Source organism: Epinephelus moara, chromosome 21 (assembly GCF_006386435.1).
Source record: "Epinephelus moara isolate mb chromosome 21, YSFRI_EMoa_1.0, whole genome shotgun sequence".
Taxonomy (NCBI): domain Eukaryota; kingdom Metazoa; phylum Chordata; class Actinopteri; order Perciformes; family Serranidae; genus Epinephelus; species Epinephelus moara.
The window spans coordinates 3,721,354-3,747,255 of NC_065526.1; the positions used below are offsets into that span (position 1 = coordinate 3,721,354).

A 25,902-nucleotide genomic window follows, 5' to 3' on the forward strand; every position below is an offset into this window, starting at 1 on the left:
AGTGTGTCATTTTGTCAGTCAGTCATTCTGTCTGTCCCACGTTTTTCTACTCACTGACGTGGTCAATCTATGTGAAACTGCACATAGGCATTGAGGATTGGCATAGGTAGAAGGTGACAAAGCTACCAATGGGGATGGACTAGTTGTACTATAATACTGAAAGACAGAAAACACACCCTCCTCAGATGAGATACTTATGGAGCAGAGGATACAAGCACTGTTCAACACACAGGCTAATTTGTTGCTTGATGCTTTGAGAGTATCGAGAATAACTTGGAGTGATGTCCATTTTTTAAGTAGCAGTCATGTTGGTGCTTTTAAAACACAGTCGACTACAAACAGAGCAGTGAGTGTGCGAATCAGAAATAATTGGGGAGCACACTTCATCCTTCACCTGTACTGATGGGGACGTGTCAGCCATGTTACTGGGAGTTGGTATCAGAGCTCATTAGAGCAGCAGCTCTGCAGGAAGCCGCCGAGCCACAGCCGTGAATCCTCTGAGCTAATGGGCTCAAGAGGTCACGGAGAGAGACGCCTCTCTCACAGCTTCTGACACGCTGATCATCCAGAGCTGATCCCACTGCCTGGCCAGAGACAGGACTCACAGGGTGTCATATCAGCCCTCTCTCCAGCTCTAATTAGTCCTCAGTGTGTATTTTTAGACTCGCTTTTTTTACAGGGCTTTGATTTGAAACTGACATAAAGTAGCAGCGAGTGAAATGAAGCTAAGCAGTCAGAGATCATTTAGATGAAGTGTGGCGCTGCTTCATTTAGATCTGCGTCATGATGCGCAACATCACAGTTAAACCAGAAAACATCAGGTTTGGTAGCAGTCAGACTCATGATCAATATGTTAAGTTGATATTTACATCAGTCTAGAGTTCTGAATAACAATAATTCAAATGATCAATTATCACTTTTTTGAGTAATCCTGTCGTCTATTAAAAACAAGGCCACTTGTTGCATATAATAGTACATCACCTAAAAACAAGGCCACTTGTTGCATATAATAGTACATCACCGTACCTTCTGAGTTTGCTGTTGACTGATCCAGTGGAGGCATGTCGCGATCTCCCCTGACACAGAGGTTTCTCCAATGATGCAAGCAATGTGTTTGTCTGCAGCTGTAAGTGGGCGGAGCCTCCTGTAGTTGTGGGGTTTTTTGGGCGTGTGTACTTGTGCGTTTTTGTTTTTTTTTGCATCAAGTTTCATATTGAACCATTGTCTTTTAACTTCTTGGATGGTTTTTACAACAAAGAACAGAGAGTAAACGGCACCTGTTACCTCCTTCCAGGCCTTTGATTTACCTGTCCCTGTCACACCACTACTAACAGAAGAAAATCAAAATGTTTTCTCAACCCCACTTCACCTAAAAAAAGTCTCAGCGTCAGAAAAGCTGTTCTTTTTCTCTCTGTCTTTCTTTCTTTCCTTGCTCCATGTCTGCAGGTTGACAGGATGCACCTGTCCATGGTAATTATCACCTCCTTGTATAGTGGTCACGTGATATTCCTGCTGACTCGCAGGAGCGCTTATGAGTGATTGGCACTCATGAACATATAAACGTGCCTACGGTCAAATCTGAGTCTTCTGCGGTGTTCATGACTCTCGTGTAGGTTTTTAATGTGCACATGTACTCACAGATTCACTGACATTACATAAATGAGACCCACTGAATTTACAATGATGCCAGGAAACAGTTATTTTTAGGCACACATGATTTACTTACTTAACTGATTACTTAATCAGTCATAAAAATAGTTGGCAAATGATTTTCTGTCAGTGGACTAATTGTTTCAGCACAACATGTTTAATCTAAATCATGATGTGGAATAGGTTGTGTCTTCAACAGTTTGGCAACCAATTAGAAACGATTATTAAAAATCAAAGCAAAGTGAAGTAAACATCATTGACCTTTTTATAACATTTCTGTTTTGTTTTAGGGGTTTCTTTGCCAGTAACTTGCAATTTTCAGATATTTGTTAATTTATTGCTGTGAATGACGTCATTTTGAGCCTCAGTGAAATCAAAACACACTCATGATCCAGGTAGAACAGCATAATGCACAGCGAGGTGTGAAGACAGTGAGGGAAACAGTGGAGGTGAGGAAATAAGGCAGGGTGTCTTTTTATGTTGGAACTCCTCACACTGAAAGTCATTTCACACATTAAAGGATAACTTCGGTATTTTTCAACCTGGGCCCTATTTCCCCATGTGTATGTGTGCGTATGATTCATAGGTACAACTCGTTTTAAAATTGGTTCAGTATTGAGGGAGGCGGATGCAGCCGGCAGCCACGAGGTAGATATGGGGGCAAATGCGTCCCGTACAAGTTTGCGCATTAAAAGTGCTTTTTTTCGCCACTGACCGGTTCCAATCGCCAGTGTTATCTCTGTAAATAGCATACTAAGCGTTTCCCTTACCCTTCACTTCCTGTGGACTGTGTGTGACGTCATCTCGCGAGAGCTTTGCTTGTTGCCGGAAGAAAACAGAGGGGCCATGCTGAGCACCGCTCAGAGTGGCGCTGGTTGTCCCGCAGTTGAGAGTTTTACTGCATCGGTATCCTGGCTGCATATTTACCCGATTTCGAGAATGAAGATGAGCCCTCATCTTCATTCAGCATTTGCCCCCATATCTACCTCGCGGCTCCCGGCTGCATCCACCTCCCTCAATACTGAACCAATTTTAAAACGAGTTGTACCTATGAATCATACGCACACATACACATGGGGAAATAGGGCCAGGTTGAAAAATACCGAAGTTATCCTTAGATGTGTGTGTCTCTACTACATGGTTAATGGACTTGCACTTGTATAGCAGTTTCCTAGTCTTCCGAGCACTCAAAGTGCTTTAACACTACATGCTCACCCATTGACACACTGGTGGCCAAGGCTACCATAAACAGCAACCATTTACACACCATTGGAAGAGCCATCAGAAACAATTTGGGGTTCAGTCTCTTACCCAAAGATACTCTGACATGTGGAATGGAGGAGCTGAGGATTGAACCACCAGTCTTGCGATTAATGGATGACCTGCTCTACCTTCTGAGCCACAGTCACCCCATACTAAGTCCCTTAATTAATCATAGGGGTGTTTCTGGCATAATATTACTCAACCAATCAGAGTGTCATCTCCCATTTCCTTTATATGCCAGGTGTGCCTGCAGTGGAACTGATATTTACAGTGCAGATCTGCAGCTCCTCTCTGCTCTCTGCTACGTTCACATTTCAGAGAACATAATTCTTCCTCGTGATGTTTTTATTTCACCAACCTTCAACCCACCTGTGTGTCCCTGCAAGTAACAAGCAGTGTTTAATGTGTGTTTAATGTGTGTTGAATCAACTGAACTTGAGGTGTAACTGTAACTTGAAGTGACACTGACACACCACAGGTTTAGAGCAGGTTTTCAGGAGTCAATGCTGCAGTGACTTTCTGCTGCCTCAAAATAGCAATAGACCTGATGACGTCTCATTTTAAGACCTACATGCTCATGGGCTTACAGATAGGCACAAGTACTTTTTCTACTTGCACAACGTAGGCGCGGCCTGCAGAGATGACACCTGCATCGGTCTGAAACTAGCAGTGTCAGTTGTGCTGAACTGTGCAGAAGGTTTAAGATAGGGTCCAATGTCTCTTCTGTCTTCTTTCCACTGACCAAGGGAAGAATGGTTGGGTGTGTTTAAATCCTCCTCCATGTTTGTAGTCAGTTCATGACAAGGTTGGTTTCTTTAGAAGCGTCACAAATGTTACCATGGTTACCTGCAGTTTATCAAAAGTTTAACTTGACTAAATCATGTTTTTTACTGAAATTCAAAGTATCAAAACTGTACATAACATAACCTGAACTTTTGGATTACAGCTCATCTCTCCAGTTACTTTAAAAGCTTTCTTTTTTCAAGTGTGTCAGAGATGACCTCATTAAAGCCGCAGCTGACAGAAGAGTCTGTGTCCACTGTCATTTACCCTCGTCTCCACCCTCCTCCCTCCACAGATTTGAAACAGAGATGCCTGACAAAGATGTGCAATAAGCTGTGACCAGAGAGCTGAAACAAAGAGCTGTTCATCATCACAGGAAGTGACTGAAACTACAAACTACAGCTGAGTACACTCCTGGAGCATCTGAAGAATGTGTGGAAACAGATTTCTAAATCTGAATGGAATCTGGAAATTGTTTACACTGAAAGTTTTTATACAAAAGTGCAACTTTTACACATTTGTCATATGTTGACTTTTATCACTAGAATCTACACAGTGATTTAGATTTTTAGCGGACACTACACGTATGACCTAACTGCACCAAACCAAACACCAAAATCTGGAATCATGGACTATTTATAAACATCAGATTTAAAGCCAAGCTTTTCAAATCAGCTGATGATTTAAAGGTTTGGAAACGGTCTGGAATTTGGGAAAATATGTACAAACTGTGTCTTTTTCTAAAGGAACCAATTTAGATTTTTCTTGTCAGTTTAATAAAAGTCTGGCTAATTTTCCCAGCTGCCCCTGCTCCATCTCTCTGATGCTGCTTTTCAGTCAGATCTACATCAAAGACTAATGAGGTGGAAGATACAGATTACCACCATTTGTCTTCAGTCTGTATGTTGTCGCAACTTTTGTTGTGATTTTTGATTTCACCCCCGACCACCACCCCCCTCCAAAACAGCCGTATGCGAGGTCTGTACAAGTTTAAGTTTAAGTTTAAGTTTATTTACTTTATTAATCCCCCGGAGGGGAAATTCAATGTTTTCACTCTTGCTTGTCAATTACACACAGGTCCGAAAGACACACACATGCACAAACAGGACCTATACATGCACAAAGTGGAGAGATGTCAGAGTGAGGGGGCTGCCCTTTGGTCAGGCGCCCCGAGCGCTTGGGGGGTTCGGTGCCTTGCTCAAGGGCACCTCGGCAGTGCCCAGGAGGTGAACTGGCACCTCATTACGCTTGTTATGCCACATATTTGCATTTTTTTGTTGGGTGGAGACTTCTATTTTTTGGTGAAACTGCTTTATAAAGTGTTTTTACTGGTTATAATCACCTGGTCCATTTGTTTTGGAGAGAAGTCCTCTGCGGATAATTCAGCTCCCTGTAAAAACCTCCTAAATGTTGCGGCTCATCTTTCACATTCCAAACAGCATTTGGAAAAACACCAATTTGTTAAATGAAACTGCTTTATTTATTGTTTTTACTGGTTTAAACCACTGGGTCCTTTTTGTTTTTTAGAGGAGGAGACCTCTGCCGATAATTTCTCTCCTCTTGAAGTTCTGGATCAAAAATAAGATGAGCACACTTCTGCAGGTGCTGGGCAAGCAGGCCTTCTGCTACCAGCCAAACAGGGTAGTAGAGACACTGATTTGTAACGTGAAACTGCTTTATTCAGTGTTTTTACTGGTTTAAATCAGCTTTTCAGTTTGTTTTGGAGAGGAAGAGACCTCTGCGGTAAAAACCTCCTGAACAATTAACACTGAAGGAATTCTAACCAGAAGTTTCAGCTGGTTGCAGTCTGCTATCCTCACCGCTAGATGCCACGAAATCCCCCTAAATCTCACACACAAAACCTTTAACATACATCTGTAATTTATCTACTAAGCACACTTGTTTTAACCCAAATCATAATCTTGTACAAAACCTAACCAATCTGTGACCGTTTCACAGCATTAATTAGTAGTTACTGGATGTAACTCCAGTTCTATGAGCATGTGCACCTGTCGCTGTTACTCTCCAACAGTCATATATGTCCCTTTCAGAGTCGTTGGCAAATGACTGTGAAATGCAGCTGAAAACACACAACTGCACCTCTCTTTATCATGTATAGATCATTTATATTTATCTTGAGGGACCCCTTAAACTGTATAAACTGCACAGCATGTGATGTCACTCTAAAAGGTTTCATGTCACTCCATTGCAGCAAACACGTGCATCCTTGTGTGCATGCTAACTCTGTACGGTGCCGCTATGAGTGAAACTAAATTAAAATCAAATCAACACCTACATAAAGTTCGATTTATATCAAACTGGCCATCGCTGCAGGACTTCTCTCTGTACATGTTTCTGTAATTGTGTCCACTTATGGTATGTAAGAGGACATCTGACATAAACATCTGTACCATCCTCCCTCATAGATGCACCTGTCTCACACAATGCCCCACTATCAGCCCACCCTCCACCTGTTATTAAACCCACAGCTCCTCTGCTTCACTGACCCCTCCTTCCCTGCAGGTAGTCATTGATCTGAACTCCCGCGAGGATCAGATAAGACCAGGTCGACCCCTGGGTCACAGATCCAGCCCCCTGTGGCACAAAGACCACTCTGTGGGTCCCTCTGTCAGGACCCTACCTCCGTTAAAGCCTCAAATACCTGCACAGGAACCAAACTATGATAAGCTCCTGCTCAGGTGTCACCTGATAGCCAATAAGACCTGAACTGAAGGGGCTAAAGGTGCCCCACCTCCTCAGTTGGACTGATAAACACAGTTAGTGGAGCTGAGAGTTTATTCAAGGCCACAAAAGGACTAGAAAGGCTTCCACCCTCTCTGTTGACTGCTAATGTCCATCGGAGCTTTGTGTGATTCCTTACAATGACTCAGGGTTTCATGCTCATCTTTATTCAATGAAGAGACACCAACTGCTGCAGCTGCTGCCCCACAAATAAGGTAAGATTTTATTCACTGACTCAGTTTGTTTGACATTTTAAAGTTTTGTTTGGTTAACTGTTGCGCTCAGTTGGAGGCTTTAATTCATAATTACAGGTCTTAGTTTGTGGTGTAGTTGCTCTGTAATTTTGCATTGTACAGTGTTTGATTTAAGCTAAAATGGACAGAGTGTTTCAGCCCCTTTTAGCTTCTAGTTTTGGTTTTGTGGCACATTTCCTGTCTGGTTCAGTCTCAGTGTTTCCAGCAGCAGCAGGCAGCTGTTTCATCGCTGCTCACGGAGCAGCTAAAGAGAGAGAGATGTTTCCCTCATGAGTTGGTGGCGACCAAAAACAAAGCTAGAAGAGAGTAAATATTGGACTTGGGATAGGAAGATTATGTTCTGTGTTTGCAGGATGGAATTGGGCAGCTAATTTTAAACTTACTAACAACTTTAACTTTGTGTCTGTCTGCTACAGTAGCTTGTTGTCGAGTCTCCAGTCTCGCATTGTGGCCAAAAAAAATAATTAGGTCCTAATTCAACCTGAGTGAGATCAGATTGTCACAAAGAATGATTGTAGTTTCCTACAATTACAATAACAATGACAATAACTTTACACTAATAAATTTTGTAGCTAGAAATGCTAATGTGCAGACAGCACTGAAGGCAGAGACAATAATGAGTCATTTTTATAATGGTTATTACACATTCAACACATCACTAAACGATCAGATTACATCCTTATATAGCTTCATATACAGGATGCTGAAGTTCAGCCCACTGCTCAAGATGGCTGGTTCCACTTTTCTTGATTAAAACATATTTCTTTCATCAGGTTTTTATCAAAAAGCTACACAATGTTCGTGAGGCAGCTACAGAATAGTTATGTTTTCGTAACCTTTGAAGGAGCAGTTTTAATCCACAGTCTGCTATTTTGTAGCCCAGAATAGACAAACCAACATTTGGCATTTTTGCATGGGACACTGTAGTTCTCTTACACCAGTGATCATTAACTGGTGGCCTGCGGGCTTCATATGGCCCACCAAAGCTTCTGATAGCAGCCTGCCTAACGCTAATGAATTTAAAAGACGTTAGAAACCATTTGTCAGGTTCAGGTAAGCTTTCTAGAATATATCAAAATATTAAATGCCAAAAAGTGACAAATCAGCATCCTGAGTGAGCTATAAATAACTTACAGATACACAATGTGCAATAGTCCACCTTCAACCTTCTTCTCGCTCTCCCTCTTACCCTCTCTGTCTACCTGTGTATCACACATGTGCACCGTGGCGTGGCACTCAGTCCATGTCTCTCTCCATGTCTTAGTCTTCAGTCCTGATAATTTTGCTACTTTAATGCATAAAGTTCAATGTTTTCAGGTCTTGTCAGGTTCGGGTTTTTTAATTTAACCCATATTTTGCTGGTCAGGTGGCGCGGACCGGATAATAGAACCTGAAATAATTCCTGTCTTTTATGATGGACTGCTGCCTTCATATCCGCATTCAAGGATGGGGACTAACTCACGGCTCTTATTCAACTCCTTTTTTTTCTTTTTAATTCTCCATGTGCTCTGACATAACTTTCTATTTCATTATCTTTTTTGATTATTAAAATAATTTTATCATTTGATCAAACAATTATTGACTAAACTATTAATCTGTGTTTGACTATAAACATATATTTTATTTTATTTTATTTTTTTAATTTGAAAGTCCAGCCCTTGTACAATTGTAGCTGATGACACTTGTCCTGCAAGCTTGGCTTGGAGAAGTTTCAGTTGGTTGCAGTCTGCAGCCTGACCACTAGATGCCACCAAATCTCACACACTGGACCTTTAAGGCCCAGACAGCCATTTTGATTGACAGCCATTAGCATTTTTCTAGCTGCTAAGTGTGTTAGCAGATTGCAGACTGTAGTAGTTTCTCTTGTAGCTGTTTCTCCAATCTTTAGGTCTCAGATCAGCTAATAACAAGGTAAAGTGACATTTGATGTATTGTAGCTCTTATTGGACAAATTCAGAGACTGGAGTAAAATCCTTTTTAAATGAAGTCAGTGATTGTGGTGCAGTGTTCTTCTAATTGCAGCAATGGAGCGCTCCAATCTTTGTCATAGCAATTGCAGCTGAGGAACCCATTGAACCCATTCTCAGTCTCAAGTCGTCAAAAATACTGACACTTTGTCACGTACCTCTTGGATGCACAAAGCAGCCTTAAGTGTCTGTACGAGCCATACTAGTACCAGGAGGTCGGTATGGATGGGCAGATGTGTCAGACACAGGACTTTCACCCAGGAGACTGCTATTTGTGTCCCATGTGAAACCAACATCAGCTTTCTTTTAAGCCAAACATGTTTTTTTCCCTAACATAACCACGCAATTTTGGTTCCTAAACCTATCTGAAAGTTTGTTTTAAAAAGACACTGAATGCATGTATAGAGCAGAAATTCACATATCTAAAACTGATGCTGGTGGAGTACCGTGAGCGTCATAGTCTGAAGCTTAGCACTTCAGACCAAAATATAACACACAAGCAGACAGAAAACAAGAAATAAGAGCTCCTGTTTTGCACATGCATGTTCCCCTGCTAGTGTCCCCACCTCCTCAGGTCATTCAGCCCACCACACAACAACTAACGGTGTCTCCTTATATTTCTCTCCCCCACTGTGAGCCAGACAGTGACGTACACATTCTTATAGACATATTTTTAGTATAATAAGATGTGGAAGTGGTTAAAAATACCTCAAAGGTTCCCCTAGTGTGGACTCCTTTGATACAAACCCCAGAGATCATATAAATGACTCTTTGTTGCCATTATGTTGCATTAAAGAGCAGCATTGACCACTTCAGTTTTAAGATGACATTAAAGATGAAATAAAGCCGTATATATAACTGCATTAATGAGACAGCTGACCTCCTCTGTGCTGCACTGATGCCTGAAGTACCGATAACTCCACTGCTCTAAGTGAAATGTGCCGGGGGCCTGAATAACAGTAATGATACACTCTGTCACCTCGCCGAGCAGAGGGAGCCACAGGTGGGCCGAGCTGTTTGAAGCCATTAAAGACACCGAACCAGCGAGTGGAGAAGGTCGTCCGTCTCGTCTGGCGCGGCAGTAATCAGCGCTGTAATGACGGGGATAATTTATGGAGCTGGGTGGGAGATGTCGGGGTAAATTCAGGTCTCTGTTACATGAATAAAGAAAATAAATGGTGATATTTCTGGCCCCCTGTGATGAGCATGTTCATTTCTTTGATTGGGTATAAGGTCTCCACATCACCTGGGTGGGTGTTGAGGTAAGTGACAGAGTTTAAGCCAAGCTTTTGCAATAATAATGATAATAATAATGTGGAGCTGTTTGTGCTGCTATATTACTTCACACCTGCCTACAACTGCAAAGATGTTTCACAGTAAAATGTTTGTGTCTTCTGTCACCTAATTAAAAGTTCATGAAACAAAAGTCTTCTCCATCTGAATGCAGGTTCAAGTCATGTTTCTGATATGGATTTTCATGCTATCTGCTGTTCCAAACGGTGAGTAAGCACACTCATGCTACAGACGCTAACTTTCATAAAACAAACCTTTTTGTCATATTTGCTGAAACTGTCACTGTTTCCTGACAGCAGTGCATGAGACAGATAGTCTATAAATTCATCTTCCTCCTGCTCCTCGTAGTGTTTCCAGTGGCATTTGCCAGAATTCATCATGGCTGAATGAAAACAACCAATCACAGCCATGGAGTCTCTAACATAGCTGTCAATCACTGCTCATAATCTGCGGTCAGATTATCTAACAAGGCAGTGTTGATCAATTCTGATTCTGTTACTGCATCACCTATTTGTCATCTCAAATGTTTTCAGAAACATATTTTAGTCTACTGAGTTCGTCCCAGCTGGCGCCAGACGTCCATAAGACTCAGAAACATGTTGAACTCTTATGCTGTACAGACGTTAACTTTTGGAACGAATAAAAGTCAGGTTGATGATATTTTAGAGTAATGTAAAGACATTAGAATTTTATGTTGTGTAGAAGTTACACTACAAAGTTTTGCGGATTTTGGGTTTTTGTTTCCCTTGTGTGTCAAGATGACGTTGGCATGAGACGTCTGGAAGATGCAAATTTTGGTAACTGAACAACACAGCTTAAAACTAACAAAATGTTGACGTCATATGTCATAAGTGATCCCACCTGACCTGCACCCGTGATTAAACCCACCCAGACTCCAGTCCCTCACATTAAGCTGGGTTCTCCATTCTTGGATTCCACATCCAGCGGAGGAGACGTCTCTTTGACTGGATGGTGAAAACATTCAATCACTGCCAGGTTAGGAAACATTTTAGCATGCTCCTTCCACCACCATCAAACCTTCAAAGGATCCTCCTTGGGTGTCTTGAACTCCATGTAGGCTACCACCTCATCATCAGGCTGCAAAGTTTCATGGCTGGAGTCCTCCACGTCGGTGACCAATGTGACAATGGGGTCAAAGGTTCAACATGTGTCATTGACTTTAAAAAATAAAAGGAATTGTGGCTTGATAATAGTGATTCAGATGTCAAAATATTACACATATACTGCACACTTCTTACTTTGTTTTATTCTAAAAAATACAAAATATATTTTTGTTCTCGTCGGCTGCACGCCCCCATGCAGTCCATTGGTTGTTCTCATTCAGCCCTGGTGGATTCTTGCAAATGCCATAAGAAGCACTACATGGAGGCAGAGAAACGGGTTGGTTTTTTCTCACAGATCATGTCTCATGTCAAGATACAGTGACAGTTTCAGCAAATATAACAAAATGTATTTTTATGAAAGTAACCAACTACATTTTAATGGCACATTCGGTTGCATGTGGACCAAAAAATTAATTAAGAAGAAGTTACAAATATTAACAAGCTGCTGCATTTTTTCTTTTACTACTCCTTTTTCAGAATGAGGACAGAAAACCTCACTAACATTGTTTAGCTTTTTAATAAAAACCTGATGAAAGAAATACGTTCTAACCTAGAAAAGTGGAATCGGCCATCTTGAGCAGTGGGCTGAACTTCAGCATCCTGTATATGAAGCTATAATGATGTAATCTGATGGATTAACCATTATAAAAATGACTCATTATTGTCTCTGTCTTCAGCGCTGTCTGCCAGCTCCATCTTCTGCCCAGATCCAGGAACCAGTGAGCAGAATGCAGATAACGTGACTGGTGAGGATGAAACATGATAGTGATTGATATGACTGTCACATGAGAGGCATAGTTTATCTTAATATTAATGAATGAATCAGCTAATCACAGTACGTGATTCATTGCTTCACTGAGTTCAAACAATCAGTCATGCAATTCATGTGAGACAGAAAGGTCAGAGTGCTGCAGGGGCTTCACTGTGTTCGCTGTCATATACAGATAAATATCCAGGCTAACCATCAGTTAATGTTTCAAACAAGATCTGCCAGGGGCGTTGGTGGCTTAGTGGTAGAGCAGGCGCCCCATGTACAAGGCTGTTGCCGCAGCGGCCCGGGTTCAAATCCAACCTGTGGCCCTTTGCTGCATGTCTCTCCCTCTCTCTCTCTCCCCCCTTCATGCTTGTCTGTCCTGTCAAATAAAGGCTAAAAATGCCCAAAAATTATCTAAGGAAAAAAACAAAAAAAAAACACAATCTGCCAATCTCTTTAACAAAAATGCAATGTCAATGGTGAGGTTATTATAATATTTGAAGTTATTTGAATATAAATTTAAAATTTTAACAACTGCTCGAACTAACTAAATGAAAGTAAGACTCTATATATCCACATGTATTAACATGATGTTGACATCGAGGGTGCATGTTTGCATGTGGACAGTAGGGACATGTCCCCAGAAACATACTTTGTAATATTACTGACCTTAACCTTTGACCACAAATTTCTAATCAGTTTATTCTTCAGTCCAAGGCAGTGGATGTTTGTGTCAAATTTAAAGATTTACCATTAAGGTGAGATATCGCATTCATAAGAATGAGACAGACAAGGTCAAAGTCATCTTGACATTTGATGACCAAAATCTAATCAGTTCATCGTTGAGTCTAGGTGGACATTTGTGCCAAATTTGTAGAAATTCCCTTAAGCTGTTCTGGAGATATTGAGTTCATGAGAAGAGATGGACGCAAGGTCACAGTGACATTGGCCTTTCTTGACCCTTGATCATCAAAAAACTAATCAGTTCATATAAAGCCCAGGTGGACGTTTCTGCCAGATTCCAAGAAATTCCCTTGAGGCGTTCCTGAGATATCACGTTTTCAAGCATGGGACTGACAGACATCCCGGAAAACATAATGCATCCAGCTACAACTATTGTCAGCATGGATGCATAATAACAGGATAAGGTGGAATTTATACTTCTGCATCGATGTAGAGCTTACGCCATACCCTACGCTGTAGCCTGACGTGCACCTCCCCAGGAATGTAACTACGTGCTGCAGTGACGCAGACCTCCTCTCTGTCTCTGTAGGCGGAAGCCATTTCCCTCAGCTTTCAAACAAAGCTTTGATTTACTTTAATTTCACAGATAAGAAACAATAAATTGTGAAGACAATAAAGCCTCCACACACTGTGTGTGATTTATCCTGGCTGAAATTTTATATGAGAAAAAGTCTGCTTGCTGCTAGGCTAATTTATACAATGTAAAATGCCATAGGCTTGTGCTAATAACATTAGCATGTTGTATTTGTGGGGAAAATGAACATTATAATTGGCGTCACTGCAAACTCTTAATCCATCGCAATGGTTCAGCATATTTACTTATATATAAACAGAAGTCGAAAACGGAAATTCGCCTCCTCCGCCCAAATCAAACCGGAATGCCAAAAAATCAGGGGTCTGCCCCCAGAGGCTGTATCGCCGAAGTCAGACGCCGAATACAGCCGATGAGTTCTGAGAATGTAGTGAAGCTGATTTGTGTACTTGTGTTTGAAATTGTCTCTATTAAGCCATGTTTAATGTGTGTTTTGAATCATCTAAACTTTACAGCACTACACAGAAACCCTGCCGACTAGTGTTTTGGAGGTGTAACTGCAGAGTGACAGACACACCACCGCACAAGTATAAATGCTCACATTGGCGTAGGCCATCATGTGTGCAGGGTATGGTGAAGGGTCTGCTGCAGCCAATGTGTGCTGTGCTTAAGTCTTTTTCTCTATTTTGACAGCTTGTCTTTATTGCAGTTGTTTCAGCAAATCCCAAGAAAATTCAGATAATTTGAAATATAATAACTTTGTGTTCAATAAATGGACTTCGGTTTTTGGTTTGGTCAGAGTGTCAGCAGGCTGTAAAACGGCTGCAGTGTCTCCATCAGGTCAGACGGTCATTGTTCAGACTGACGCTTTGTTTTCCCCCAACAATCATCCAGCTGCTTTAACACCGACTGATGTTTTGTGATATTTTCTGATGTTGTTGACATCGAGGTAGACTGATTCACACGCTGTGATGCTGTGGGACACCTATAGTCCTAATCAGCAGCGTGGGCTCACCTGACATGTGGAGAGCTGTGGCCTAAATAATTTTCTGCCCTGCATGCTTCTCTGGACTCGTGTTATTGGAACCTGCCAACAGGATTATCTGTGATTAAATCACACTCTGCTCTCACCCTGCAAGGTGGAGGAAATGGAGTTTTTCTTACCGCCTCTGTGTGTCCGTCTCTTGTTTTCCTCCTCTCGGTGCAGATTGTCTCGGCCTGCGCTTCACCTGGCTCCACTCGGTCTTTGATAATTTCCCTTCGCTGCTGAGTTTTGCTCTGAAGCTCCGCTGTGCGACGGGGCTTTGTCCACGCGACCTCGAAGATTACGGCTGCTCCTGCAGATATGTGGCCGTTGGAAACCCCGTGGATCCTCTGGACATGTGAGTAAGACTCTGATCGCAGCAGGGTTCGGCTGCAGCACCTGCTGAATTTAAGATTCAGCATGGTGGCTTGCTTGAATTCAGAGGCTGGAGGCGGGCGTGGGCCAAGTGGACCAGGAGAGTTTGAAAACACAAATGGGCAGAAAGATTTTTGAAAACCAGCTGGAGAGAAGTTTCAAAACATGGGAGAGACATTAGGTTCAGGTTCAGGTTTGGGGTACTTTAGTGGGACCCATAGGTAGATTTGGCTTGCAGTTAAAAGCATAAGGCATCCACTGACACAGTTTCAGCTATGTTGCTAGAGAAGATAACAGGATGAACCCTAAGAGTCAGATCCACCCCTCGCTCCTGCTCAGCTTCCGATGGCTGTTCCATCAGTGTGTTAAAAACTGAGTAGCACATGGCAGCATGGTATGTAGTGTATGAATGTGTGTGTGAATGGGTGAATGTGACTTACCATTTACCAAATATGGTCCCCTCTGGCACCAAAAAACCAAGATGACGATGGCGAAAAGGCCGAACTCTAGGCTTCAAAACAGGAGTCCACAAACCAATGGGTGACATCATGGTAGCTCCTCCTTCCTTATAAAGACCCCTAAGTTCTCTCTCCTCTCTTCTCTGCTGCAGCTGCTGTGAGTCTCACAGGCTGTGTTACCTGAACGCTGCCCCCTGCAGGCAGGAGCTGCCTCTCCTCCCCAACAACTTCACCTGCTCAGCAGCAAACAGCACCTGTGGTAAGACTCGGAGCTAATGTGAACAGCTTGACACTTTTGGAAATACACATATCTGCTGTCTTGCTGAGAGTGAGATAAGAAAACCTGTACATATAACAGGTTATATATAGCATATGTTTTACCCAAACTGTGTCCTGCCACTTCTTCCCAGAGGAAATCAAATTTGTGACACTAGTGTCTGCACATGTCTCAGTGTTTACTCGATGACAGTACTGTCCATGGACATTAAGTAATGGTCTTTCTCTTGATCCCGGAGATGCTGGTGATTGGTGTCAGCAGAGGTTGTGTGAATGTGACGAGGCTGCCATCGACTGCATGACTCAGAGCTCGTACAACTCAACACTGAGAGGTTTCGCTGAGTTGTCCTGCTCGGCTACAAATCACACAGGTAACTTCATTCGAGGAGAAACAGCAGCCTGGTGAACCTGCAGAGTGCAGGGTTACACACTGCTGTCTGTGGGGACGTTTAACAGACTGTAAGTGCAGGTGAAGCTGGGTAGTAGAGATTACATCAAAATCATTTATGAAATCTATTTTTTAAAACAAATTTTTTCTAGTTACTTTCAGAAAATATGTTTAAAGAACTTATTTTAATTTAATTTTTGAAATTGATAGTAAAGAGTCATTTCAGGGGGTTGTGTCACTCAAAAAATGTATCTACTGATTTATAGACTTCCCCTCCCCAATTTAAGTCAATGGGAAAAGGTATTTTGGGCCGTAGGGCATCACGTGACAGACCCCAGAGATTGCAGTTCCACTTTTTGGCCACTACAAACGTTGGTTTAATGGTGCGTTCATTTTGTACTCGGAGGTTGGAAATTCCCAGTTCCCAGTCAGAAGTTTAAACTTGAACGCACCCTGAGATCGGATTTCCAACTCGGAACTCGGAGCAACCGCATCAACCCCGACTTACAAATTCAAGATGGCTGCCGGTCACATACATAGCGAGTAAACACTCTGCTGAAGTACTGTTTATAGCAGTTTAATCTTATTTGTTTTACATTAGGTTTCATCATCATCATCAGTTGGAGTGCATGATGGTTTTGAAGCTGTCACTACTCTTTATTGCGGGCGTCCATGTCTTTCAACTAGAATGCAAAAACTGTCGTCAACTTGGAGGTGATGTCATTCCCACCTCTGACTTCCAACCTCCGAGTACAAAACAAACGCACCATAAGGCCCACTGCGCTTCCTGGGGGCCTGAGAGTTGCCAAAATAAGGAAGACCCAGACACACTGACCAATCAGAGCAGCCTGGGCATTTTGGGGGGGGGGGCTTAAAGAGACAGGCGTGTTTCAGACAGAGGGTGAATACAGGTGTTCCAGCTGAGACAGTATGAGGAAAATAAAATGTTTTTTGACCATTAAAGCATGTAAACATGTTCCAGTAGAAACCAAAACACAAGTGTAAACCTGAAAATGAGAAGAATAGGTCCCCTTTAATTTAGAATTATAGATGATATATGGTTAGCCATACAGAAGCTGAGTCCTGTGTTTGACATCCTCATGGAGGGATTAAAATGAATCCACGCTGCCTGACAGAGCAGAGACCCACCAGCAGCATGGATCTCTCATTAGTTTGATTCTGTGTTTCAGATGAGCTCAGCAGCACCGTGCAGACCGGCGGAGCCTTCACAGCAGCAGGTGAGTCTGAGTGACGTCAGCTGAAACTCTGATCGAATGACGCCGTGTCAGGAAGCTCAGAGGACACAGGCACCAAAAATGTCCCGTCAGCTTTCTGCGGACAGTGCGTCAGTTTCTGAGCAGGTCAGTGGTGTCACATCAGAGGGAGCGATTGATTGGGCAGGAGCGCAGATGGCTGAGTCACACCTCTGTGGCTCTCAGCCAATTAAAACAATGACCTCTTGCCGTTTAATCCTGCAGCTTCCTGCCCACGCGCAGCTGGAGGCAAAAAATCAGGGATTGAACGGAGTTGCTTTGATCTGATGCTTAGTCTGAGAGGAAGAGGAGGAGCTGAGGAAGAGGAGTTTATTATTAGAGCGGAGAACTTCAGAGGAAAGTTGTGCAAAGCCTGTCGGAAGCGCGTCAGACAGTTGAGTCGAGTTTTCTGTTTGAATAGATACTTTACTATTTAAACTTGAGATAAACTTTAATCATGCTTTTGTCGATCTGAGCCCTTTGGTTTCCCTTTAGACTCTGACAGTCAATATTTTAGGAGTTCTGGTGCAGCCTGTGGATATCCAGGCCAAGACATCCTCTTCCATGTGGTCACAGATTACAGTCTGAGTAGAAATCTGAGACGTGAGAATGGACATTCTGCATATGAATGCAGAAACATTTTGTACAAGCTAAATCGTGTCAGGCGATTGCTGATGGGCTCCGAGATGAATTTCGACCAATGTGTTCGCCTCTTTTGCTGTCCACCTGTAGTCTGGGGCCGTTTAGTGGCCGGTTTGGTAAGGAACCGTAACCAGGACGAGACAGACAGGATCCGGAATTCGATGGATGCACCTTTCCGTCAAAGTAAAAGCACCAAGCTGATAAAAATGCGGTGAAATTTTAATTTAAAGAATATAATTTACAAGAAAAGCCCCAAGCCATTAAGTTAATCGATTTTCTTACACCCCTCATCACCCCAAACCGATGGTGCACCAGAATTTAAAGTTTTACTTTGGTGAAGTTGGTGAATTCCGGATCCGCTCTCTAGACCGGAACCAGAATCCAGACTAAATTCAGAGTGAATAGAAACCAGGCTCTTCGCCTTACGTGAAGAGCCTGGTGATGCGAGGCTAGTCCACCTGAGCCTCTTACCTGCATGCAAACATGATTGGTTAACATGACACGGACTACATATGGAAACCAGGGGACGTTCAGCTCCAACAAAACAAAGCTATTCAAACAGAAATGGTGTTACGCAAGCATAATGTGAAATAAAAAACAAAAAACGTTATGTACAACAGTAATGATTTACAAGACATTTATTTATATAGACATCACTGATGACTGGATAAAACCTTCAGACATGTATGGTTGCCCTTGACTACAAATTTTCATCAGTCGACTAGTCTCCTGCATGTTTCTGATATGAATGTAATGATTAAATGATATATTTTGGTGGTTTGAGTTGAAGGTGTGAGAAAGAATAGTATCAGTAACATTGTTAACACTGTGCTACATTACAGAGAAATACAAAACCGTACTAATGAACCTTCATTAATATAGGCCTATATTTTATCTACAAGTGCACGTCACACACTGAGCGAGCCGCCTGTTAATGACGCTGTGGGCTAATGGGCATGTAGCTACTTCCATGTTTCAGATGATACGTCATGTTTGTAGTCGACCAATGAAGATGAGTTTACATATCACCTTGGGTTCGTCCTTCACCTTCTCAAAATGATCCCACACTTTGGATTTCCTGCCCGACATGTTATTAACTAGCCTGTGGAATAACCGCAGGTACCAGCCCTGGAAATTAACCTGACTCCTGTCTGACTGCTGAGTGTGGACACTTCCTGTGTCTGTCCTTTCAAAGTAAAGTCACACATGGCCCAGTCATATAGGTTTGGATTTATTTTGTCAAGGAGCAGCTCCTGATAGAGTCTCACTTTTGTTTTTTGTTCTTTTAATACTGCTGACTGATGACCTTTCTGGTCAGCTAACACTTGGTCGACCTTCAGGGGGCAGCCCTAGAAACATGTCATTCCACCACAAAACTGTAGCACAATGTTTTTTGACTGAATGTGTCCCAGAACACTTCTGATGTCATAATCTTGTCTTGTCTACAAATTCTGCATTCATATACAGATACCTGTTAATACAGATTATGCTTCTGTTGATTATTTGATGTCAATTACTGATGAAAAGCAGGTATGACATGCCTGATCTACAGCTCTGGAAAAGCCAAATAACTGAGTCCAACAAAGGAAATTAGGAACTGTATCAGACAAATTGTGCCAGTCAGAGCATGTTATCACCTCTAGCTGGCAAGATTATTAGACTGAATTTTGTTACTTCTCAAGAGTGTGCAATGAGACAACAACTTATGCAGCATTCAGATTAAAAATAACTGTACGTATATTGAGAAACATCAAGGTTTTTTTGTCGGCGTCTGTGTCCATTTTGAGTCCAGTTTGTGGTGCCTGAGTTGGATGGTTTTTGTCACACCAAGTGAGATAAAGTGATTGTAATAAGCATCCTGCAAACAACTGTGATTAAATAACTGAATTCAAACAGCCACATTTATGTTGAACCAACTCTCTGGTGTATATTTACACACAGAGAGACTGAAGTCGTCTTGTATCTGCTGGTCTCATCCTGTCCTCGTCCTTCTCGTCTCCAGATGTTCTCTCAGCAGGAAATGACTCTGTGAGCTTCCAGCTCTCCAACTCTTCATATCTAACAGCAGGTAAAAACCTTGTTTGCGGATGACTTTACTTTTCAGTTGAAAAAAATACATGTAAAAAGTCATAGCCTATATTTGGGACAGGCCTTTGATTCCTGTCACACAAAACTGTTGCTCAGCAAAGATCAGGAAATACAATCAAATCGTTTATTTAAACCAGTATGAGTAATACTCTTTTAAAAGTAGGCTTCAGATAATATATAAATTATGAATCGATCATTTGATCAAGCTCTGACAGACAGCGCATCAGAGACAAAGTGTTTTGGCACCCGGCATACCAACACCACTTTATCCTGTTAAAACAATCCTCACAACTTGGATTATTTTTACGAGAAACGTTTTTGATTCTTTTGATGCAAGGACCCTGATGGACTAAAGGAGAATGAATAACTTACAGGGTAATCGAGGAATGGACACATTGTTCGTGTCTTTTATACATCCAAAGAACTTCTATAAGAATGAATTGCTTGGCAACCAGACCAGGCCTCTGACTGAGACAGGCCCTTATTTGTCAAAATGTGCAGCCACACTGTGTTATCGAAAGGCACCGAGCGTTTAACTAGGACTAGGCTTTTAATTGAAGTTTTACAGTATCTAGTTTCAGTGCCTAAAATTTAAACTTCTTCTTCCTTTAAAAAAAATATTTTCTGACATTTTATAACTAAAAAGGTTAATTTGTAAATCCAAAAAGTCCCCCAATTGGGACTTTAGGGCTTCAGAAGAATATAGTGATCAGAAGAACATAGTGATGTTGCCCATCAAATTTAACAGCAGAACCTCTGCTACAAAGCTGTAAAAAAACTTTTTGCATGCCCCAAACTCAGTTTTAACATCAACTAAATAAACAACAACGACAACTAACTCCAACAGCACCGATATCCCGACCCACTCCGTATATTTCGGGCTCTAACTCGACCACACGTTATGTAAAACACACCCCATTCATCTCAAATGAAAGCTGAGACTCCACTGTTTCCACATGTATACTCCAAATAACTCTCCCTTTAACCATCACAGAGCTACAGCCCAAAGAACAAGAACAGAAATCTCTTTGCCAAAATATATTTGTAATATGGCTCTTACCTTATTAATTTCACCGTAAAATGCGCATTCTGCTGTTCATTCACACTCCGTTTGCGTACTACCGAAAGTTGTCCGTCATTCAAATGAATCCGGGCGGAAAAAAAGGTTCCGGGGGAACAAAAACAATGACCACTCACATCAGCCGACATCTCCCCACAACGCGTTCTGCTGACTCTGATTGGCCATCGCAGAGATACGGGCCTCCAAAGCTCAGAATAGAAACAGGTTTGAATGTAGTAGGTGTGTATTGGTCAGTTTGGAGTGGGAAATAGAGTAAAAAAACGAAACAGACAGTTGTATGTGTATACCCTAAACATCAGTAGGGACTTACAGAAACAAAAAAATGAAAGATATAGGATTGTACATGACAAAAATCACATGCAAACATGGAGCAATTTTGGAGAGCTCGCCTGAATTTTCTGTACTAAAACCTCTCTAATATTGTTCTGCTTCACTTTATCAGAATCAGCCTTTGCAGAGTTAATGTTCACATATTGTACTATGATGTGATCGAGGTTTAGAGCTGCTGCTGCATCTTTCCAAAGGGATACTCATCCTGAAAATGCTTTTTTTTTAGGCGAACCTCAAAATATTTCATTTGTACTGTGTGCCATCTTCATTTACTCCTCACATATAACACATATACTGATATTTACACATCTTAACAAATCTCACAAGTGTTCCCTTTATAATGACACCAAAAGTATTCAAATAGACCTTGTGGTTGCAGAGATATATTCATTTCATTATGGGTATGCAAATTTCGAGCAGAGGCCTATAAAATAGGGTCAGGTACCATAATGAAAATGATCAAAATGCAGCAGTGACTTGTGGCCCTTTAAAAGCCCTCTCACAAAACTAACAAGTTTCACACTGTATGTTTATGAGTTGTAAGCAATTTCCCCAAAAAGTGATGCTCCCTTCTCTGACTTTTTTTTTTGTCTTATTATTAAAAGAGCACGTTGCCATAAACCCAAAGTTCCTTTACACAACAAATAAAGCTGTTTGATAGATAAACCCACACAATAAAATCACAATACAGGAGCAGGATCATACTTACATTAGGGTTGCAGAGGTATACTGGTTTCAAGGTATACCATGAAATAAAAGTTGATGGTTATCATACCGTGTACATTTGCTTGTCAACTAGATGTTAAATCTCTCCTTCATTGTAGTTATTTATAGGGGAGACTTTTTACAAAAAGTTCCATCAACAAAATGGTGTCAAGTTTTAATTATAGTACTACAATGTTTGTTCAAACAAAAATAACCCTTCTGTTTTCATTTTTTAAGGATCTTATATTTTCTGAGACGGTTATCGCACCGTGATACCACTGCAACCCTAACATGTATGCATAAAGATTAACCACTGAAACACATTTTAAAGGTGAGTTTTAACAAATTGTTACAATTCAAAAATTTTCAAAGTTTCTTGGAGGCCTGGTGAGATTAAACTTTACAGTTCTTAACAGGAAAAACAAAGATTGTGGAAAAGTAAGCAACAATTTACAGAGATTTGTGTAGCAGAAATATGTTTATAGGTTTGTTAGTTGACATCCTTGAGGGTTTCATTCACCACTGCTCTGATGTATTGATTGCACAAATCTATATAAAAAGAGAAATGTAAAGCCGATTAGTTTGTGTGTAAATCCTGCTTAGAATTAAATATCTTCATGATTTAGTTTAGCAGACTGTAGGAGTGTTTGAGTAGCCATTTACCCTGTAGAGAATTATTTCATTTTAATTTGGGAAATCATGTTGTTAGAGGGAAAATATATATGGATGAATACATTTATTTGGGTTATATGTCTTCAGAGTCATAGCTTCGCAGAAAGACTGGAAAAGTAGCTCCATCAAAGCCGTCTGATAAATATGTTGTCTGCAGAGAGGTTAAATAAACACAATGAAGTGACATGGGTTGATTCATAACATCTAAATAATCTTTTTAAAACTATCATCTTGTAGGTTTTTAATTAGTGAAGCCACAGCGTGACGCTCTAATGATCCCTGTCGTCATGATCCGCACCAAAAAAGATCTTCCGCACGCACCACTCGATAAGTTGAACAGTTTACTTCAACACGCAAAAAAATGGTACAGAAACAGTTGTCAAGTTCCAAAATCCAATTTCCTGACTCCCAAATCCAAACTCTGAGTGTAAAAGAGGCAACTAAAGGTTTTCAGCAGCAATATTAGTGCCCTAATCTCAAAGGTTGCATGAGATTTTATGCATTTAAAATTAAAAAATACACATATTTTAAGTGCAAGAAATGAGATTAATAACGTTTTAATGAGCTGCACCTTCCAACGACATGCAAATGCTGTGAATATTGTTGTTTTACATATGAACTTAAAATATTTCTTATCAATTAGTAGCTACGTACACAACAAATCAATAAACTGCGTTAATGCTCCCACACTTCACAAACTGTATCTGACAAACCAGCTCTCTGCGCCTCAGCTGAGACTCAGACACTGAAATCATCGGTGTGTGTTGGACTCAACTCGCTCTGAGCTGTTGTTGTGTCTTGCCGGCAGAGATGGACCCACTAATGACCAGCAGGGTGGATAACCAGAGTGACACCACAGGGCTGGACAGCGACCTCACCACCCCACCGCCACGCCCGCCCCCCCTGCTGACGCCTGCAGGTACGCCCCTTAATTGGCCCGAGCCAAGGAAGCAGGAACACTGAAAGTACACACACAACACACACAAGCCCTGCAGAGGTCCTGATGTCACAGAGGTCACAGGTGTGTGACGGAGAGAGGAGGGCAAAAAGTGGATGATTTAAAGATAGAAGAGTCTCACACACACACACACACACACACACACACACTGCAGGCAGGTCACCTCTCAGCTGTATGTGTGGTTCATGCTGTGAAAGATGCAGGTGTCGTGTATCATTTTCAGAAGTGGGCCCCTTGTCCACACCAAATATAATCCAATTAATCATATTTCCACATGTATTTTGTTTCTCTTCTGTAAAGACCTTGAGCTTGTCAATGAGGGCAAGCCACATCGCAATATTGCACACGTGTGCATAGCGATGGCGATGCTTAAAAGAAATATGGTTCAGGCCTACTTCTTGGCATCAGTTTGTGAGAGTTTTCATTTGAACATGCTAGCATTAGCATTTAGCTCAAATCACAGCTGTGCCCCAGTGCAGCCCTAAAGAGCACAGCTGTGACCTTGACTCATTTTTACAGAGTAGTGAGAAATTATTTGCTGTGTTCTTGGGTAACTCACCACCATCCATGTGTGTGTGTGTTAATAGTGATTTTTGTGTCATTACAGAGGAGCTTCAGGGAGGTGAAGGTGGCGCAGCGGAGGTAAAAAAGGAAGAGACGGCGCACTCAACTTTCATCTCTAAAGGTAATAGTTACATCATCTCATCTCCATCTGCACATACTTCCTGTGATCCTCTCCCTGAAGTACTTTTCAGGCAAACTTGTCTTTTTCCAAGCTGCTCATAATTACATTTGGCTCAAGCTGACCATCCTGCAGCTTCCAAAACACCAGAAATAATTTCCCCGCTGCTCCTCTCCTGCTGCTCGATGACTCACTTGGCTCAGACGTTTCCTGTCACTATCTTATGTGTCGCTGCTTTTACAGATTTGAATGAGACTGTGACAGAGGAAGCACTCGAGCAGGAAGAGATAAATAAGGATGAGACGACCAACAATCCTCCAGCAATCAGCCGCGGTGAGCCAATAACACGGTCTGTCTCCATCAAGAATATAGACAGGGATATTCTCGTAGTGTTTTTTATGAAAGAACAGTTGGTGATGTTTATTTTAACTTTGATGACGTAATGGTGTTCACATAACCGAGCAGTGATTCACCCAGTGTCTTATTCATTAAAACTTTTGAAATGCTGCTTGTCTGGTTGCTCTCAAGTGCCACACAGGAAGTGATGCATTTTATTTCTTTCTTTTACAAACTGAATAAAGTTAGAAGGATAGAAAAATCAAAACTAAACTTCAGTCACACTGAAAAATACACCTTCAAAATGACATTTATATAATATATAAAATACTTTTCACGTTCTCTGTCGCAGGTTCACTTCTGTTCATCCACAGCAGAGAAACACTGAGTGCAGCAAAACCAGAGCCGACTGAACTTCCTGTACTCAGCTTTAGAGATGAAAACACGGTCAAATCTTCAACACCTTCGACTTCACATGCTGACATCACAACTCCCTTTGAGACTACAACTTTTCTAAGGACTACAACTCCCAGAGTGACACCAACAGGTCTGGAGGAGTCATCTGAGGAAGGTGATTAAGAAATGAGGGTCGTCTGTCTTTTGTTAAGTTAGTCGTACAGCAAGGTCCCAGTGTGGATCCACCATGTAACTACCCGGTCCCCATCACTGAGTCACGAGACATTCTAGGTGGCTGCATCTGTAGAACTAAAATGTCCGTCTGAAATATATATGTAGATTTGTTTTAATGCTAAATATTGTTCAACATTTATTTTCCCTTTGATCATTAATTATGAAATCTCTGCAGGTTCAGTCATCATAACTTCATCGCTGACATCAGCAAAACCGCAAATTAGTCAATCTGAGAGAAAGTCATCGGAAGAAGAGGAAGACAATAAAAAGGATGGTGATGGTGGTGATGATGATGGAGAGGAAGGGGAGCAGGAAGCTTCAGATGAGCATGGTGAGTTTAACTGAGCAAATGTCCTTTTTTTAATTACAGGATCTTCTGCTTTCAAAATGATTGTTTAATTTTATGAAAGTAGATTTTGGGGATTTGAGTCGTGTGTCTTATTTTATGTTTGTAAGAGCCAGTAGGTGTGAATGTGAGCATGAAATGAGCTCTGTCTCAAGGGGCTCTAGTTTCCCGTCGCGGCGCAGGGTGGCGCAGGGTGACGAACCCCGCGCAGAGCTAGTTTCGAGCAGCGCAACCTGACGCGCGCTCAGTTTGGTAGTTTGGCAGACCGAGGTGTGCTGAGATGGGTGTGGCGGCGCAGCAGGTGGAGGTGTCGACAGATCCAGCTTGGCGCAGTGACAGTTTCGTGCCAAAAGGCTTCGCCGAAGGTGCGAACCAGGTCTACTGTCAGCGCAGGGGGAGCGCAGCCGGTGTAAGCCAAAGTTTGGCTGACCGGCGGACAGTGCGCACACGTCACCAGAACCTCACAGGCAGGTTTCCAGAATGTCAGGCACATTAACGATGCAATAAATACCCACAAAACCACTATTCAATGCAACTATCTGCAATCAGCAC

General features: G+C 41.8%; 2 protein-coding genes across 2 annotated transcripts in view; both read left to right on the top strand.

The window, feature by feature from the left end:
• Positions 1–4,035, top strand: part of LOC126409156 (HERV-H LTR-associating protein 1) — a 31,703-nt gene extending 27,668 nt beyond the window's left edge. Inside the window, exon 15 of the mRNA XM_050075111.1 lies at positions 3,992–4,035. Coding sequence (XP_049931068.1) covers positions 3,992–4,035 — 44 coding nt within the window. The remainder of the gene's footprint in view (positions 1–3,991) is intronic.
• A 2,428-nt stretch (positions 4,036–6,463) lies between these two features.
• The window catches only part of oc90 (otoconin 90), a 37,046-nt gene continuing 17,607 nt past the window's right edge, over positions 6,464–25,902 (top strand). The window contains exons 1-13 of the mRNA XM_050075112.1: positions 6,464–6,653; positions 10,107–10,158; positions 11,754–11,822; positions 14,314–14,488; positions 15,116–15,222; positions 15,479–15,610; positions 16,818–16,865; positions 19,525–19,590; positions 23,207–23,317; positions 23,964–24,041; positions 24,282–24,371; positions 24,727–24,945; positions 25,180–25,335. Coding sequence (XP_049931069.1) covers positions 10,116–10,158; positions 11,754–11,822; positions 14,314–14,488; positions 15,116–15,222; positions 15,479–15,610; positions 16,818–16,865; positions 19,525–19,590; positions 23,207–23,317; positions 23,964–24,041; positions 24,282–24,371; positions 24,727–24,945; positions 25,180–25,335 — 1,294 coding nt within the window. The 5' untranslated portion in view covers positions 6,464–6,653; positions 10,107–10,115. The remainder of the gene's footprint in view (positions 6,654–10,106; positions 10,159–11,753; positions 11,823–14,313; positions 14,489–15,115; positions 15,223–15,478; positions 15,611–16,817; positions 16,866–19,524; positions 19,591–23,206; positions 23,318–23,963; positions 24,042–24,281; positions 24,372–24,726; positions 24,946–25,179; positions 25,336–25,902) is intronic.